Source organism: Lepidochelys olivacea (genome assembly GCF_965140295.1).
Source record: "Lepidochelys olivacea isolate rLepOli2 genome assembly, chromosome: 2".
NCBI classification, from domain to species: domain Eukaryota; kingdom Metazoa; phylum Chordata; order Testudines; family Cheloniidae; genus Lepidochelys; species Lepidochelys olivacea.
The window spans coordinates 180,880,752-180,900,333 of record NC_140412.1 but is presented as its reverse complement, the minus strand read 5'-3'; the positions used below and the strand labels follow the sequence as shown (position 1 = coordinate 180,900,333).

General features: G+C 40.2%; 1 protein-coding gene across 2 annotated transcripts in view; it reads right to left on the bottom strand.

Annotated features, from left to right (window-relative positions):
• The window catches only part of ELMO1 (engulfment and cell motility 1), a 417,156-nt gene that overhangs the window by 254,191 nt on the left and 143,383 nt on the right, over positions 1-19,582 (bottom strand). For both annotated transcript variants that reach the window (XM_084621572.1, XM_084621573.1), the window contains exons 7-9: positions 19,214-19,249; positions 6,781-6,880; positions 592-743 (exon numbers count right to left, since the gene is read on the bottom strand). In XM_084621572.1, coding sequence (XP_084477698.1) covers positions 592-743; positions 6,781-6,880; positions 19,214-19,249 — 288 coding nt within the window. The remainder of the gene's footprint in view (positions 1-591; positions 744-6,780; positions 6,881-19,213; positions 19,250-19,582) is intronic.

The following is a 19,582-nucleotide window of genomic DNA, read 5'->3' as shown; positions in this document are numbered from 1 at the left end:
TAAGCTGAAGACACAAAATATTCTGTAAATATGCCTGCTAATCAAGGATTAAAGTATTTGTATTTAATTTTAATTGCACAGAAATTAAAATTGCACACTTTAATTGCATAGAAAGCTCCTGAAATACGATGCAAGAAAAACTGCAGTTTATCTAACACCCAGTATTACTGTAGACAGCGTTTACCTAGCCATCTGACCATTATTTATCCAAAACACATTCAGTTTAAGATATCTTTCCTTCCCAACCTCACCCTCAGCAAGGGATGCTGTTCTACCCTACTAGCTTTCCAGACAATGGTACACAAATGGATCCATCTGCACCCTAACATTACTCACCATCTCACAATTAATGGTGTCTCAGCTCCATTTCCCCCCTTCCATTCAGCCCGAAAGAAGCTACTACACAACCAGTTTAGCCAGAACTGGTGATAGACAATGGACAGTACCACAACGTTCATTACAAATTGTTCAGCCATTGTCAACTGAGGCTGCATTTAATCTCTCTCAGAGACTATATGTAATAGCTGTTCTCCTTACAACTCTGATTTTAAATACATTGCTTGTTCAAAAGTCATTATCTAGGATACTCACCCCTGAAGATGTGGGATTAACTGGCCAATTGTGATCTCCTGGGCTACCTTCTGGTACAGCTCATGGCTATTGAGCACCATAGACTCCAGGATTGCTAATGACCGTTGCAAGATAGAGATGTCGGCAGCAAATTTGTTCACATAACTTGCTATCTACAAATTTAAACATTTGAATAATTCATATCTTGCTTACATGCACAGGAAAAGGGAAGGGGGAAAAGGCAGGATTCAAAAGCAGAAGGGCAATTTATGTAGATGCTAGTTGTTAGATGTGCATAAATGAATACTAGGAAAGTATTAACCAGTTGTGTTTATTAAAATCAGAATACATTGAAGCAAATAATGAGACAGATTCTCAGCTGGTGGGAACTGGTATAGATTTGTTTAAATCAATGGAGCTATACCAATTTACCCCAGCTAAGTATCTGGCCAATGTTCAAACATCACACATTGTATGAAATCACCACTGAAAAATTGTAAGCCTTTTTTTTTTGCCAGAGGATGTTTTGGAAAGAGCGGGGGAGGAATATTTTATCCTCCGTAATGTAATAATCCAGCTTGGGCATTTTTCTCAAACTGTCACTGTTAAAAACAACCTGGTAATATCTTTTATTGGACCACTTTCTGTTGGTGAGAGAGACAAGCTTTCGAGCTTACACAGAGCTCTCCTTCGGCTCAGTGGTAAAACAACAGTTGGGCAGAAGTGACTAAAGCAGCAGCAACCTTCCCAGTGAAAGCTGCCTTCTTCTAGCATAATCTACATGTGTTTTCCCTCTATCACCACATAACTTCCAATGTGAAAGAAAATCAACCTCTCTCAAAACCTATCTCCATCTTACAATTTTTAATTGAGCTGGCACAGCTGGCTCTAAATGTGGTTTGCTTCTACACGCATGATGGTAAAAACTCCTAATAACTACGACCAGCTAATAAGCGTTTCATCCCTACTGCAGGGGTAGGTCAACACACAGTTGTCTTCTTGTAACCAGCTCAGCACACTGTTTTTGCAGAGCAGCTATCACACCCCTCCCCATACCTATGTAACCAGTTTGGCTGTGCAGCAGAAGGTGTTAGACTGCATCGTCCTGCATGCTGCTGATGCCACTCTGTGTACATGTCCTCTAGGAACTCTGCCTTCTGCTGAGGACCTATGGGAGAACAGCCCAGATTTTCCCAGAATGCATGGACATAAGCTTGATTAAGCAGAATGATACGTGAAGATGCACAAAAGTTGTTTCGATGGCCAAAAAGCTGCTCCATGGGGACAAACTGAACCTTACAACTAGTAACTGGTTTCAGTGACTGTGTCTCTAACCAGTTACAAAATCATGGTTAAAAGCTATAGTGCTGACACAGCTTTAAGTTCTGCGCTTGTGAAATTCTGAGTGGAAGCAGAAGGGGGAAAAGCAGCTATGTTTGTAGATGTTTATTGTGTGTATTGTAGGCATCGAAACAAAGAGAAGAAACAAAATCTATTATGATACTGCTGCTCCTTCCGCTACAGTCTCCCACCTCCACCCTCTACCCCATTCCGCGCTCTGCATGAGTTTTTGCTCCTACAGATGATACAGTGGGCGTTCCTCAATTGGTAGTCAGTGGGGTGACCACTGGTCCAAATGTCTGTTAAGTTAAATATCCACACAGTTCTCTTATTGAAAGGCAGGAAGCAGAATGCCCGTATTTTTACCTGCTCTGCCTTAAAGCAAAAGGAACAAGGGGTGTGCATGATGGATTTTAAGTCAGGCAGCCAGGACACAAAGATCAACATTGCAGGGAAGGGAACACAGAAGTAAGTTGTGGAAAGTATAATCGAGCAACAGAAGAGCTAGCCTTTGTCTATACTGAGATTTCAGCCATCAGTGCAGCTGCATCAGTGCAAACCCCTAGTGTAGATATGATTTACACTGGTATATTACGATTTTCACAGGTCCAGCTTGCCATGCACGGTTTCAAACTGGATAAAATGTGCCAATGGAAATCATGCTTCACTGGTGTAAATCACATCTATATTAGGGCTTTTCACTGGTGCAGCTACACTGGTAGCTGAAATCCCATTGTAGACAATGCCTTAACCAAATCTACTCATCTGCTCCCCAGCCAGAACCTTTTTTCATTGTTGCAAATGTGCAGCCAGAGTATAACAAAATGGCTTGCACACAGAGACTGCATCTACATTACACACCACTGGCAGTGAAAAGTACACTGTGATGTATAGCTACAGGTGTCAGCGAAAGGCTCTAGCAGCAGAGAAAGGCTTCAGTAGCTCCCAACTCCCAGAGCCTTTCACTGCAGTGAGGAAAAGCTCTGTCAGGGGAGAGACAGCTGGGAAAGGTTGCTGGAGTTTTTCCCTGGGGCAGAGGAAGGGTTCTAGTAGCAGGACACTAAAAATAGCAGTGTACATGGGAAGGCACTGCTTGGGGGAACAGAGAACTGTGTGGGTATGTACTCGAGTACATACGCACACCCTTCACGCGTATCTTTACTCAACTTGCTTAAGCCATGCTTCACCATCTACACTGCTATTTATACCCATGCTTGGTGCACTAAGCGGGTAGGTGTACTACATGCCGCCCAAAGAAGGGTGCAGTGTAAGAAGCACCCTTACAGACCAGTAATATACTGCAGTCATCAAAAATTTTGCTGAAATGAAACATTTTGTACAAAGCAGTGAATGTTCATGGAAACTCCAGACACACACACGCACGCGCGCGGACACACACAATTCAACTGGTTTTACATTTTCCATAAAAGGTTTCGCAGCTCTGCCTAGCTCATGGGTGAATTAAGGGAAACTGAGGCATGGAGACTGAAGTCCCAGTTAATCAAAGCATTTAAAAACATGCATAACTTTAAGCATTTGAGTAGCCCCACTGGGGTATTGAAGTGCCTTGCTGAATCAGGTCCTAAATGTCTTGCTTAAGGGGACACAGGAAATCTGTGCTTTCGTCCCATCACCAAATAGAGGGGGGAAAAACTAATTGCAACTTTGCAACAGAACTGTGACCGAAGGCAAAAAGCATCAGATCCTTTAAACAGCAATCTGCTCATTAGTTACTGCCTGGAACATTTTGATGTCAGTATAGGTGGTGAAGGAGCTGATATGGTGTGGTTCACATGCCAGTCCTCCTGCAGAATAAGTTTTTCAAGTGATTATCTTATTTTCAAATAAAGGACTATTATTATTGCATTTGACTAGCGAACAACAAACTGTATGTCGTAAAAAAGACAGCTATTTTTCCTGGTGCCGTCCCCTTCCCATGCAGCACATATTAGAAAAAGGAGAGTAAACAATTCAACGGAATCAAGGGCATCCACATTACAAAGAGTTATGAAACAGGCATGATACTTGTAGCTTAAAAGTTGCTTAAAATGTCTTGAGTAGGCTGAGATTTTTTCCAAGATGTCAAGAGGATTTTGACACACAAATACCATTGGTCATCATGAGAACTGTACATCCAAATCCTTTAGGTGGCTTTGAAAACCTCAGCCTAAAAGAACTGCAGTGTCAGTAGTGTGAGAGAAGATAGCAGGCAGGAGGGAAATGACTGTTGCTGACACCCAGTACTGGAAGAAAGCCATATGCAAAGTATAAAAGATGGGTGAAAAATTATATTACATAGGCTATTTTTTATCTTGGTATAAAAAATTACACATCAGAAATATAAGAGAAAGACATTTTCCCCTCCCACTGAAATTCATTTCTTTGAAAACATTTTTCAGAAGATTTGAATTTTTGTTTTAATACCAGTTTGAATGACATCTATTTCAATGCAACCGTATGCATTCGGATGTTGGAACTTGCGCTGCATTTAGCATCATGCCGCTTGTTGTTCATTAAACACGACTAAGACAATGTAGAGGTTCCTCTAAGTTCTTTTGAGGCTTCTGCCTTTGCAGTTAGATGTTTTTTCACTTTAATTTTCCCCTTCCAGCTTTGCCTCCATCTAGTAGAGAAAAGCCCTTCACAGGGGCAGGGCGGACATGCCCCCTAGCTTAGCAGTAGCTCTTCAGCCCCCATATCCGCACTGTCAGTGGTCACACAAGCCCACCAGCAACTTCAAAGGGTCTGGCTGGGGGTAATGGAGCAACGGATGCCCATGACAGAGAAGGAAGGCCCTAGCCCTGATCCCTGGCATGCACTGAAGGTCACGGGGCTCCACGTGAGTGCAGAGGTCCATATGCACATAATACATTGCACGGTTGGGGCATAACTATGCACCTTTCCTGCATCTCTGCCTTTCTCCTTTTCTATTTTCTCCCTTCTGCCATTCTTTCTTATTCTTTCTATTGATCCCTTCTCTGTTCACTCTTTTCTTCCTTCTCCTTCCCAGGATGGCTGAGTTAGGTGCCTCACTAGGAAGGAACTCATTTTTAATAGGTTGCCCAAGTGCATTTACCGATTAGGAATGTTGGGCCCAGAACACACGGCAGACATACCAATATCAGGCAGTGCACTTGCTAGCTTTTCCTGCAATTACTTTGCATCCTGCAGGGCAAAGGAAGAGGTTGGATAAGATATTAATTTTATTTGGTTGACAAGGAAGCATTTGTGGGCTTTGTACTCATTTGTTAGTGGGCTCTTCTGAACACACAGCCGTGCTGTACTTGATCAATGTCTTATAGAAGTCTGTTACAAAACAGTTGCATTCTATTCTCCATAGTAGAAAAATGTAAAATAAAACTACCAAACCTGTAAGATATTTTTAAAAACGAAAAAGATATGTAGTAAGACATATTCAATAACTGTTCTGATCAGTTTGGAAATCTGTCTGTAAATATCTACATCCCAGACATTTAAATAGGACACTCCACCCCTGCTCAGAAGTGACACTATCAGGTGATGAGTGACAGAAATTCTGTTTTGGGTTAACCATGTAAGCCAACTGACTTTAATGAAGTTACATGAGTGCAAAAGAGCAGACGTTGGAGCCCATATTTTTAAAAATCAAATGTCTTGACTGCTCACAAACAACAGCTTTGATTATGAAAATTGATTTTTTAAAATCTCGTTCTCTTTTCACTGTTCTGCTTATTTCCTATTTTTGATTCTTTCAGCTTGGACAGTGGAACTAAATTGGTCAGTTTCACTTCAGCAATAGTCATTTTCTAACCAAATTTAGATAGCAGACACTGCAGGAAAATGTCTTTAAGAAAGAAAGAAAAGTTTCCATGAGATATTTTAATATTATTGCTACAGTTATTATTTTGTGAAAATATTACTATTCATTTTTAGACTTCTTATAAGATTATTTTGCATCAAGTTTGTCCCAGTAGTGTCTTTTTCATGAGACAATGTCATCTTAATAAAAACAGCTCTATTCTCTGGTTTTTTTAAGGTGTTACTATTTTAAGTAACACATACAAATTACTATAAATGAAAAAGATTAGAGGGGAAAAACACTCTTTTTTCAGTTTGTTTAATTTGTGCATTTAGCAGTACTTTTGTATAATCAGTGTCACTGTTTCTATTATATCAGCAGGTTTTCCGGTTTGTGTGCGGAGAGAAAAACCATTTAAAACAAGAAAATTTGATTAGAAAACAAGAGAAATTAGCAGGGTGACAGAAGAGCAGGTGTAGGTCCCAAAACTACTTTTAACTCACTTTAGAGAGATAAGGTGGATAAGGTAATATCTTTTATTGTATAAATGCTGTTGGAGAAAAAGCCAAGCTTTCCAGTTACAAAGCGTTCTTCAGAGTCCCTTCATTTCAGTGTACAATACACCCAAACAAAAAAGGAAACATTTTGTCATTGCTCTTGGTTCAAGCCAAAGCAAGGCCCTGGCTTAAGTTTAAACTTTAGCTTTAGCTTACACTAAGTTGACATAAGGTACAATTAAGCCAGAGTGAGTGTCCACATAAGGGACAAATTTAACTAAAATCAGTTTCTAAACCAATAGAATTTTGTCATGTGCTTAAGAAATGCACCACAGACTTGATCCTGTTCCACTTAAGTCAACAACAGTGAGATTTCAGTAGAAGTAGATTCAGGCTTCACAACAACAAAAAAATTAGTCTGAAACAGCCCTCATCCACCCCCCCGCACTCGCCCCCCCCCCCACACACACTTTCAGATACATATTTTGCTGAGTTAATTACTACCTACCTGAATAAGAACATTTCTCTCCAAATGCTTAAAACCTAGACACACAAACTGACATTAACAACATATACTGCAGAGTAGAAATTTACCTTTTTAATGAATGCCACAGAGAATGTATCCCATGATACAATCCCATGATCCATCAGTTCAACAAATGCAGTCAGTGTAAAGGACAACATATCTCCAAAGCTGGAAGAGACAGGAGTCATAACAACAGTTACCAGTAATACAGCAGGGCAATGATAAAGGGAACAGTGGCAGGAAGCTCTTAGAAAGGCAAGACAACAAAGCCAGAGACCTGTTAAGAGGCAAAAGCAGAGCAAAAGAGGCCGTGCAACAAAGATACTCCAAAACACGTTAGCATTGGCATCAAAGACTATCTCCTGGAAGAGACCAACTCGCATTTGTGAGAAAACTTCATGCAAAGCCCAAGAAAATCACCCAGTGCAGATTAAACCTCTCTTTTAGTTCACATTTTTAGAGCTGAGGGAGGAAATCAAGCTGAGTCCTACTTTAGCAAATGAAGTGGACACTCCCATTTGAATGTCATCTTGCTTTTATACCAATGTGTCGGATGTGTTCACAGAAAGTTAGTGAATTGTTAATTCCTTCTCTTCACAGGAGATAAATAGAGGAAGTATTTAGAGAGAGACTACCTGTGTTGTGCAACAACTTTTCCAATAATTAATGTTTAAAATCTATTTACAGAAGGAAGTCACTATTTAAGTTGCTTATAGGCAAAATTCTACCACCCTTACTCCTGCTGAGTAGCACCTCAAGAGTTGTCCACTGAAAAGTTGCACCAATTTAACTGAAGATGCAATTTAAAATAGATTTAATGAAACCAGAGCAAAAGGCTATGTGGACATTTGTAAACTGCATTAATATCAATCTAATTTATATCAATTCAGTGTAAGTCAATTAGGAGCAGGGTTAAACTTAACCCAAATACCAGACTCGGACTAAAATAAGAGTATCTACACAGAATTTTGTCCCATTTAACTTTCAATTTAAATAATTTAAGTTAAGCCAGTTAACTTGTGTGCAGTCAAGGCCTTGGTGCATCAGCAGCCCTATTGGTTTCAGAGGGGCCATTCAGAGAGTAAGGGACTACTCAGCATGAGTGGTAGTGACAGAACTAGGTCCTACAGGAGGTGACATGATCCTTCAAGGTACTGAGCACTCTGCCACTGATCCAGCAACATACTGAAGCATGTGATTAACTTAAAGCACAAGAGCACTCCCACTGACTTCAGTGTGACTTCTCAAGCCCTAAAAGTTAAGCACATACCTAAGTACTTTGCTGGATCAGGCCAACATGGTCAGCACCATTCAGAAATGAGCCCAGTGTCCTGGTGGCAGTTAAGGAAACTTTGATTCATAATCCTTACTGGTATATTTGTTTTGTTTTACAAATCCTGCACCAACAAAGACAAATTGGTTAACATCTGCTCAAAAGGGAGGATTAACTCGATACAGAGGAATGAGACAAAGTCTATAGGGAGGATCACTGTTGCAACTAGCACTCATTGTTTATGGGAAAAATTGGGGACTTCCTTGTTAATCTAGCATTAAGTGGTATTTTAACTTATCCAAAAATGTAAAACTTCTATCTTTATTACAGCCTTTGGTTGAAATATTTGAATGATACTAGTTTTTAGGTCCATCTTGCATCTTTTAGATGTGCTTGCTTTGGACAACTTTTTGTCCTGTTAAATATTAAGTGCTTTTTCAGAGCTGGGGGACTTCACCTACACAATTAGAGGAAGAGCATAGCTCCATTGGTCTAAACATAAATGGCTCCATCCTATTGCAGTGACATTGTAAAATTAAAGAAATATCTTACAACTTCTTAGTTTTGTGAACAAGCAATATTGTAAATACTATTTAAAGGTGGAAACCAATGCAGAGTTCAGGTAATCCTCTGTGAAGGGAAGTATTTTGGAATCCCTTACATTCCCAAGGCCTGGTCTACACTTAAAATTTAGGTTGACATAGCTGAGTCAGTCAGCAGTGCCCAATGTAATTATGCTGACTTAACACCCAGTGTAGACACATTCTTCCATCAACCTAGCTACTGCTGCTCAGGGTAGGTGGTGTTCTTACACTGATGGAAAACCCCTTCCATCAGTATAGGCTGTGTTTAGACTAGAAGGTTATGCTGGCATAGCTACAGCAATCTACTATAAGTGATTAGTAAATCTAGGCTACATTAAATGTAAAGGCCTTTGCCGTAAGAAAATATAAAAGAAGATTGTATCCTTCTGTTGCTTCTTTTTGTTGTATAAATAAATTCTGGTAGATTTTTGACACAGAAAAACATATAGGCAATTTTCTGATTCCTTTTTATTGCAGAAATCCACATCTTACCTACCCTGGGAGACTCTATAGCAGTTGGAGAGCTAGTGAAATTTAAACATCACAAAAAAGTGGAAGATGAACAATTGAGAAGGGATTTTTAGGTCACTCTGTTTAAAGTCTTTGGGGTTTGGTTTGGTTTTGGTTTGTTTGTTTGCTTGCTTGCTTTTGGTAACACTTACTCAATGCCAATGCCTAAATGGTTCTTGGGAGAAAGATACCGTTGTTAAAGATTCACTACACCTGCCTCTCCAATTAAGGTGTGAGCTCTTGTAATACACATCTCCAAGAGCTCCAAGAAGTCCTCCACTAAATCACAGATCAGATTTGACATTTCTGAGTTTAAAAAAGCAAGCAAAGTTCATATTAAGCATAATAGCTTCATTTAGCTTAAAACTAAACCAATTTAATGACACCCTAATTCTGAATGAGTGTTTGCACAGGGCTTTAACATAATTTAACTAATCCACTTTAAATTCACACCTTTAGTTAATTTGGGTTAGCTTTCCTGAGTCCAAGCTCAGGTGGCTACCCCAAGCCACCACCTGTACTGCAACATCTACATTGCTATTTTTAGCATGCTAGCTCAAGCTGAGCTAGTGCAAGTCTGTCTACCTGAGCTGGGAAGCACGCCTCCCAGCTGTAGTACTCACATACCCTAAGAGGGAAACCCTCTAGCTTGAGTAGCCAAGTTGTGTGTACAGGAGAGACCCTGCCGGGGTTAAAGGAAAGAATTCAGCCTTACAGTTGCAATATCCCCAGTGGTAGGTGGAATCTACCAGCCCCTACCTCCAAAAAACCTGTCTGCTGGATTGCAAGGACCCACAGAAGAGAGAGAAACCACTGCTGTGTGGCACAAATAGAGGGAGCATCCTTCCAACATAGGCTCTAAGAATCCTGCATGATCACAAAACCATACTAGTTCTGCCGAATCCAATGCCAGCTGCACCTGCGTGAGCGGTGGAAGGGACAAGATTTGGCCTCCAAAATGAAAAACAAACAGTGCTTCATGTAATGAGTCTGCATTCCTCTGATACTTTGTAAGTTAAAGCTAACACTTGTTAACTACAAAATTCTCATCTTGACCCACCAGGTGTCACTATAGCACTTCAAATAATTAGTAGAGAGAGCAAAATGAGCTATAATGTTGGGACTAAGCAAGTAGAAATTAAAAATAAAATCCATGTCCACATAAACATACATCAGTAGGAGCATAATATTACAGCCACTGGTAAGCTTAACAGAGGAACATCAGAAATAGCACAGCCAAGCAATGAAAGCCATCCCAAGAATAATTAATTGACAAGTTAAGATTTGAGCAGTGTATTAAAGCCTGGATCAAGATTCACTTTATTTTTTTTTAGTTTACAAAAAATGGTTAACCTTTGTAGGTGGAATTAACAAACTCCCAAGCAAAATATAAACGTAGTTTTGTTACTTTATACTAATACTTTCACATAGACATACACACTCATACCATTAAGAGAGGCAGATAGTATAATGGCTGCAAGAAACTTCATGGAAATCCAGGTTTGTCCATATCAGTAATCCAAGAAAATAAATAGCATATGCCATCTAATACAAAATCTCATCCCACCAGTGTTTCATTCATATTGAATCAGTAGGAAGAAGGATCTTTTTCTATACACATTTGTAGCAAGATCTTTCATTTTACATCTCATGAGGCACAACCAACCCATAAACACCAGACCCTTTCAGCCTTTGCAAAATGATTTAACAATCTGGTGTTAATTCCTGATGAAGATGCTGTTAGCGTATGCCACCACAATAAGGATGACATACATTTTGTTTAACGACCGAAGACAAAGGTAAATGTAATCTCCTATCCTGCTAACACTGAGATTTTAATGAAGACTGAGATCAACCAAATTAAACCACTCTGCTGATTTATTTTGTATTTATTCTATATCCATTCTGAACTTTGATCTTCGCCACCTAAGTCCCAGCATGTGATGCACCTATAGGTCCCTTGCTGAAAAGTCAGTCACTCATCTCTTCAAAACTATATTATTTGAGACTTTTTTGTGTGTGTGCATTTCAGACCAAAATCTGTGAATCACTTCACTTTCCTGAAAATTTACTGCATTCTCATGCTTATGAAACTGACGAAACAATAGGAGGTATTTGGTTTTTCCTGCAAGAAAATGAAACAAATGTTTCCCTCGTTTTTCTCCACACGCTCATGTTACTATTATGTCTACATTAGAGAAACAACTCTGGGCAAAAACATTAGTTACAATGTATCACTCTTCACACATGTATACATGATGTGCCTGAGATTGTTAAAGCTGTCTAAGGAATTTGGATTTCCAATTAAAATAAATTAAAATTAATGGGAATTGGACATCTAACCCCCTTCACCCCAACCCCCACCCCCAAGCAGCTCTACATTCACATACATACACACTGGAACAACATATTCCCACCAGGCATGATAATGCTGTGATGGAAAGCTACTGAGATCTTTTGATGACTCTTTAAACTAAGGACTTGCCTATACTTCAAACACTACAGCATCACAGCTGCAGCCAACTACGTCAATGGGAGGGATTCTGCCAATGGTGTAAGTAATCCACCTCCCTGGGAGGTGGTAGCTAAATTGACAGAAGAATTGTTCAGTCACCATAGCGCTGTCTACATTGGGGGTTAGGTTTTAGGTTGGCTTAACTACATCACTCAGGTGTGATTTTTTTCACAGCCCCGAGCGATGTAGATGAGTCAACCTAACTCTTTAGCATAGACCAGGCCTTGTGACTTAAAGTGTTTTTGCTATCATGTGGACACAAAGATAGGATTATAATTCCCGGGTGGGGATGTATCAAGAGTCATATGATATGTGGTAAAAGATACATGGACAGGATTGGACAATAACTGTTAATTGTCACTAGTGGCTAGGATATCAGCTCGCCAAATTTAGTGGCTGGGGGAAATTCACTTCAATTCTAGAAGGGGTGGATAGAAGCACAAAGGCACCTGGGAAGGATGGAAGGCTGCAGGGACAATAATTGCTGTAACTCAAGAGGAGGCCAGGAGAGGGAAGCAAATCCATGACTCAAAAGCCAAGGGAAGAAAGGTGCTAATTTCAAGCCCTGTATAAAGTACTTGTGCTTACAGTGGAGTACTGAGCAGCTCAGGAAGTGTCAGTCTTATCTGCACAGATCATGAGCCTGATTCTGTGCTGCCTTGCACCTTGTGTAAATCATTCTCAATGTGAACATAAACTGCTACCAAATGAGACTGATAGCCCTTCGCACTGCCACATTGCGCAGGTGAGAACTACTAAACAAGGTGTGAGGTAGTTGCCACGCGTTTTCTAGGTAATATAACAGGCGTTGCCAAACTGTGGCTCATGAGCTGCATGCAGATCTTTTACAGTTAAAATGCAGCTCCTGGAGCCACCCATACACACCCCATTCTCTGCCTACAAAACTGAGGCTCGGAGCTTCTGTCCTGCGGTGGAGTGGTGGGACTAGGGGCTTAATGGCTTTAGCCCCATGGATGGGCATTGGGGCAGAAGCCCCGCACTCTGGCAGGCCCCTTCCGCGGGGCAGGTTGTGCATGTCACGGGAATCAAACTTCTGAAGATTATTGTATACGGCTTGGAGGTTCGGTAAGTTTGGCCACTCGTGTAATATAACAGTATATCTAATTGTGTAATAACAATGCTGCAGTTATCACAAATCATATTTTTGTGCCCACCAAGTACCAGTGTAACAGTACTTTGGGTCCAACTTCTCAAGCTTTCAGTACAAAGGATTAGCCATTATTCTACCAATGTTCTACCCACCCAATATTCTACCCACCTGTATCTTCGAAAAAAGTATTACTTGTTAACTCAGCTAGGCTTGCGTCTTACCTCTCCATTATAGCCTGATGGCTTGTCTATACTTGGAAGTTAATGTAGATTAAGGAAGAGTGAATGTAAAGCACAATAGCTATTCCTGAACAACTCAATGTGTAGACACTCATTATGGAATAAAAGAAAAGGAGTACTTGTGGCACCTTAGAGACTAACCAATTTATTTGAGCATGAGCTTTCGTGAGCTACAGCTCACTTCATCGGATGCATACCGTGGAAACTGCAGAAGACAGTATATACACACAGAGACCATGAAACTATACCTCCTCCCACCCCACTGTCCTGCTGGTAATAGCTTATCTAAAGTGATCATCAAGTTGGGCCATTTCCAGCACAAATCCAGGTTTTCTCACCCTCCGCCCCCCACACACAAGTTTGTGTGTTGTGGGGGGGGGGGGGGGGGCGGCGGAGGGTGAGAAAACCTGGACTAACACGGCTGTTACTCTGAAACCTGTCATTCTGGAATAAGACATTGTCTAGACTACCAATGCGTTGCTGCGATAGCTATACCAGTGGAGCCTCCTAATGTAGGGCATGGCTACACTTGCAAGTCAGAGTGCATTAAATCAGCCCTGGGCACCCTAACTCCTGAGGTGTCCACACTGGCAAGGCACGTAGAGCGCCTAGACTCTGCAGCTGGAGCGCTCCTGGTAATCCACCTCCACGAGAAGCATAGAGCTTGCTGCGCCCTGGCTGAAATGTGTCAGTGTGGACAACGTGTTACATTACTGTGCTGTGATTGGCCTCCAGAAACATCCCATAATCCCTTGAAGTCAAGTGCCCACTCTGGTCATTGTTTTGAACTCGGCTGCAGGCATGCGGATATTCCCTTTCAAAGCTCCATTTCTGACAGGCGGCAGGCTTATCTGCTCCGGGACACAAAGCAAACCTTTACTGTGGAATGCTCCTGCTGCAAAGGCAGGCGTGTGTATGTGTGGGTGTGTATGTGTGCGCGCATATGCACAAGGGGCAGGGGCTGATGTCCGGGTTTCCCCCTTCCCCCTGCCATTGTCAGAACTTACAAGACAGCATGCTGACACACTCTCTGCCCCCCAAAACACACGGTTTCTCCCAACACCTACACACAACACACTCCCTGTCACACTCCCCCCCCCCATATTCGAAAAGCATGCTGCAGCCACTTGCACACTGGGATAGCTACCACAATGCACTGCTCTCTGTGGCGTTGCAAGAGCTGCTAATGTGGCCAGGCCACTGCGCTTGCAGCTGACAGTGTGAACACATGGCAGCACTTTCCCTTTTGCTGTCTCCGAGGGCTGGTTTAACTCCTGGAGCTCTACATCTGCAAGTGTAGCCATAGCCGTAGACACAGCTTACACCAAGCAAAGGAATTGTACTACCAGCATAGCTAAACCACTTGTACAAGTGATATTCAGTTATGTCGACAGAAGCCCTCCTCTGTCGGCACAGCTGGATCTCTGCTGGAGGTTTTGTCAGCGTAGCTATCACTTAAGTGACAACCCTGACCAACATAGCAACACAGGACAACAAAACTTTGTCATGTAGATCTAGCCTAAAGGTATGTCTACACTACCTTCTGGATCGGCAGGCAGCAATTGATCCAGCTGGGGGGGTTGATTTATCGCGTCTAGTCTAGACGCGATAAATCAATCCCCGAGTGCTCTCCTGTTGACTCCTGTACTCCACCACCGCGAGAGGTGCAGGCAGCAGTCGACTCACCACAGTGAAGGTACCACAGTAAGTCGATCTAAGTATGGCAACTTCAGCTACGTTATCCACGTAGCTGAAGTTGCGTAACATAGATCGATTCCCCTCCCCAGTGTAGACCAGGGCTAAGAGTTCCTTGTTCTGGTTTAGCATAATCTGCTTTGTGGATGCGATTCAGGAGCTATTCAGGAACAGGAATAACTTCCTGGGTAGACAAGCCCTCACCCCATTGCTCTAGGGCCAGCAATTTGAGTGCAATCCAATATTTTACTCAAAAGCATTGGTAAATAGGTTTTGAAAATAAAATAAAGGCAGTCAATAGGACAAAAAGGAACATAGATTCTCCTTCAGAGCATAAAATTGTTATACAAACCTCACAGGGCAACAGATCAAGGTTTAATAGTGTCACCTTTCCTACAATGGTGTGTACAAGTGACTGTCGGCAACAAAATGAGGTAGCAGTACTTTCTGAAATAGCAACTCAACTTGTTCAGCAAAAATGACTCACCCTTTTTTAATATTAGTTTTTGCTTCTCTGAAGTAACTAGTCACAGAAACAGGAAGGGGAGGCTGTGTGTGACACAAGGAGACTCATTCTTTTCAAAACTTTGGGTTCTAGGATTTTTAACTCATGATCCATTGGATCTTTCCATATCAGTCTGCTACCTAAATGAAAACTGCAGCAAGGAATACTTTAGACAACTACACAAATATTTACTCATTAAGATTATATATATATATATATATATATATTGTACATTAAAAATGAAATAGGAAAACAAGTCCCAGAAATATCTATCCCTCTTATAGTGAATGGTTCTGGTGCTTAAGACCTGACATACAGAGACAAATCCTGTTCTTTATTGAAATTAGAAAAATGTTCCCTAGGATAACTGTATCAATGTATTTTACACCGATGCAAGCTCATGTAGATACACTGTGCTGATATAAGGTGGGGCTTATGCTGGCGTGACTTAAATATGTAAATTATCTGAGTAAGCCACACTGGCGTAGGCCCCTCTTTGCACTGGTGCAGCATATCTACATTAGAGATTTGCACTGATGTCAAACTCAATGCAGTTACACCTGTATGAATTTCTCCAGTGTAGCCAAGACTTTCCTTCCACACATTAATGGGACTACTAGATGAGTAAAACTCATCTACATTACAGATATAACGAGTCAGCAGACCAGGTTGCAATATAGTTAAAAGTCCAGGGCAGTGCTTTAGCCCTGCTAGAGGGACATGTTTAGAAGCTGGGACAATCACATAAGCTAATGCGGAAAAGCCCAGTGGTGAACAAAATTTAGACCTTTACCAATACTTCATCAAAATAAGGTTTCAGAGTAACAGCCGTGTTAGTCTGTCTTTGCAAAAAGAAAAGGAGTACTTGTGGCACCTTAGAGACTAACCAATTTATTTGAGCATGAGCTTTTGTGAGCTTCATCAGATGCTCACGAAAGCTCATGCTCAAATAAATTTGGTTAGTCTCTAAGGTGCCACAAGTACTCCTTTTCTTTTTTCATCAAAATAGATGACCTGCTGGGAAATAGAATGAGGCACAGGGAGTGGAACTACTCCTTTATGAATGCAGCAGCAGCATTTACTCTCATACAAGTGAGAGCCACAAAACATCCCCCTGCATGAGACACATCATGCCTCAGTATGGTTGTGGCTCATGGAATTTTAAGGCCTTCTCACATTTCATCTGCTTCATTCTATAATCTAGTTTTCATGTTAAGAATCAAGGCATTTTGTACTAGAATGAGACATAAGATCTTTACATTGTTACATGGTTTATTTTCTTTAAAATGTTTTAATTAGCAATGATTCACCCATGGATGTATTAGAAGTTTCTTTACAGCAGCTTTGACACCATGATTTACCATCATTCCAATGGTAAGCTGCATTTCCTGTGTGATAAACTACACCAAACTGTCAAGGTGGCACATCCATGACTAAGTGATTGATTAGACTTTTGTTTGGTTGTTTAACTATATTTAACATTTTAATTTTGTAGCCCAATATAATGATTACAATACATTTTATGGCCACGATTCAGCAAAGTATGTAAGCACGTGCTTAACTTTAAACTAGAGCTGTCAAGTGATTTAAAAAAATGATTGCTACTAAAAAATTAATCACGATTAATCAAGCTGTTAAACCATTTATTTAAATATTTTTTGATGTTTTCTACATTTTCAAATATATTGATTTCAACTACAATACAGAATACAAAGTCTAAAGTGCTCACTTAATATTTATTTTTGATTACAAATATTTGCAATGTAAAAAACAAAAGAAATAGTATTTTTCAATTCACCTAATACAAGTACTGTAGTGCAATCTCTTTATCATAAAGTTGAAAATACAAATGTTGAATTATGTACAAAAAATAACTGCATTCAAAAATAAAATAATGTAAAACTTTAGAGCCTACAAGTCCATTCAGTCCTACTTCTTGTTCAGCCAATCACTCAGGACAAACAAGTTTGGTTACAATTTGCAGGAGATAATGCTGCCTGCTTTTGTTTACAATGTCACCTAAAAGTGAGAAAAGGCGTTTCCATGGCATTGTTGTAGCTGGCGTCGCAAGATGTTTACATGCCAGATGCACTAAAGAATCATATGTCCCTTCATGCTTCCACCACCATTCCAGATGACGTGTGTCCATGAGGATGACGGGTTCTACTTGATAACGATTCAAAGCAGCGCAGACCAATGCATGTTCATTTTCAACATCTGAGTCAGATGCCACCAGCAGAAGGTTGATTTTCTTTTTTGGTGGTTTGGGTTCTGTAGTTTCCGTATCGGAGTGTTGCTCTTTTAAGACTTCTGAAAGCATGCTCCACACCTCGTCTCTCTCAGATTTTGGAAGGCACTTCAGATTCTTAAACCTTGGGTGGAGTGCTGTAGCTATTTTTTAGAAATCTCACATTGGTACCTTCTTTGTGTTTTGTCAAATCTACAGTGAAACTGTTCTTAAAACAAACATGTGCTGGGTCATCATCCGAGACTGCTATAACAGGAAATATATGGCAGAATGTGGGTAAAACAGAGCAGGGAACATACAATTCTCCCCCAAGGAGTTGAGTCACAAATTTAATTAAGGTTTCAGAGTAACAGCCGTGTTAGTCTGTATTCGCAAAAAGAAAAGGAGGACTTGTGGCACCTTAGAGACTAACCAATTTATTTGAGCATAAGCTTTCGTGAGCTACAGCTCACTTCATCGGATGCATACTGTGGAAACTGCAGAAGACATTATATACACAGAGACCATGAAACAATACCTCCTCCCACCCCACTCTCCTGCTGTTAATAGCTTATCTAAAGTGATCACTCTCCTTACAATGTGTATGATAATCAAGTTGGGCCATTTCCAGCACAAATCCAACACATTATTTTTTCAATGAGCATCATCAGCATGGAAGCGTGTCCTCTGGAATGGTGGCTGAAGCATGAAGGGGCATACGAATGTTCAGCATATCCGGCACGTAAATACCTTGCAACACTGCCTACAAAAGTGCCATGCAAATGCCTGTTCTCACTTTCTGGTGACATTGTAAATAAGAAGCAGGCAGCATTATCTCCCATGAATTTAAACAAACTTGTTTCTCTTAGCAATTGGCTGAACAAGAAGTAGGATAGAGTGGACTTGTAGGCGCTAAAGTTTTACATTGTTTTGTTTTTGAGTGCAGTTATGTAACAAAAAAAAAATCTACATTTCTAAGTTACACTTTCATGATAAAGAGATTGCACTACAGTACTTGTATGAGGTGAACTGAAAAATACTATTTCTTTTGTTTTTTACAGTGCAAATATTTGTAATCAAAATAATAATATAAACTGAGCACTGTACACTTTGTATTCTGTGCTGTAATAAAAATCAATATATTTGAAAATGCAGAAAAAACACCCAAAATATTTGATAGTTTTCAATTGGCATTCTATTGTTTAACAGTGCGATTAATCACGATTAATTTTTTTAATCATGATTAATTTTTTTTTTGAGTTAATTGCGTGAGTTAACTGCGATTAATTGACAGCCCTACTTTAAACACAGACAGTCCCATTTGAAGTATTGGGACAACACATGTGATTACGATAAGCATTTAACCAGGGCCTATATTATGTTACAGTTTTCCTTTAAGCTGTTATCAAAATCCCACTGGTTTTATCATGACTTGAGATGACGAGAAATTCAAATTGGTATGATTATCAATCTTAATTTCCACCGACATGAAAAAGCAAAAGCACTCACTGACTATTAATAATCACACAAGCCACAGACTTAAAAAGAACAAAAAGGAAGTTGCTTGCTCAAATTAAACCAGTCTTGCTGTAGGAAACTGTGAGAGCCCCTTCGCCACAGATTTAGTAGTTATAGAAAAGAAGCATCCATTGCACAAGCAAAGCAAAAACACACCATAAGAATCTTTGACAGGTAACATCAAAGAGCAGAAAATAGAGGTTGAAGAGCTGTTGAATCAATAAATGCAGATGTATTTAAATATAAAATTAGCAGGAAGGCCTAGAATCAATCATGCAAAAAGAAGAGGAAGTGTGCAAGATGATGATCCGATCAGGTTCTTACCAGGGCTTCATTATCTTCTGCAATTTCTGATAGCGTCTGTAAAATTTAAAAACTTCCACGTGAGGAGATACATTTTAATACAAAAAAAGTACAAGTTTAATAACATTCAGGGATTGACACATAGTATAAAGGGCAATAAATTACTGGCACTTATTCAGAAAGGAAATAGTTCATTATTTGGTGACGGAAAGGGCTTTAGTTAATTCAGAATATCTTTTAACTATCTGGCCTGAATACTTGTTGAAAGACAGAAAGAAAGACAGAAAAGTTTCCAATGAAAAAATAAGTTTTTCATAGATATTAAGGTCAGAAGGGACCATTATGATCATCTAGTCTGACCCCCTGCACAATACAAGCCACAGAATCCCA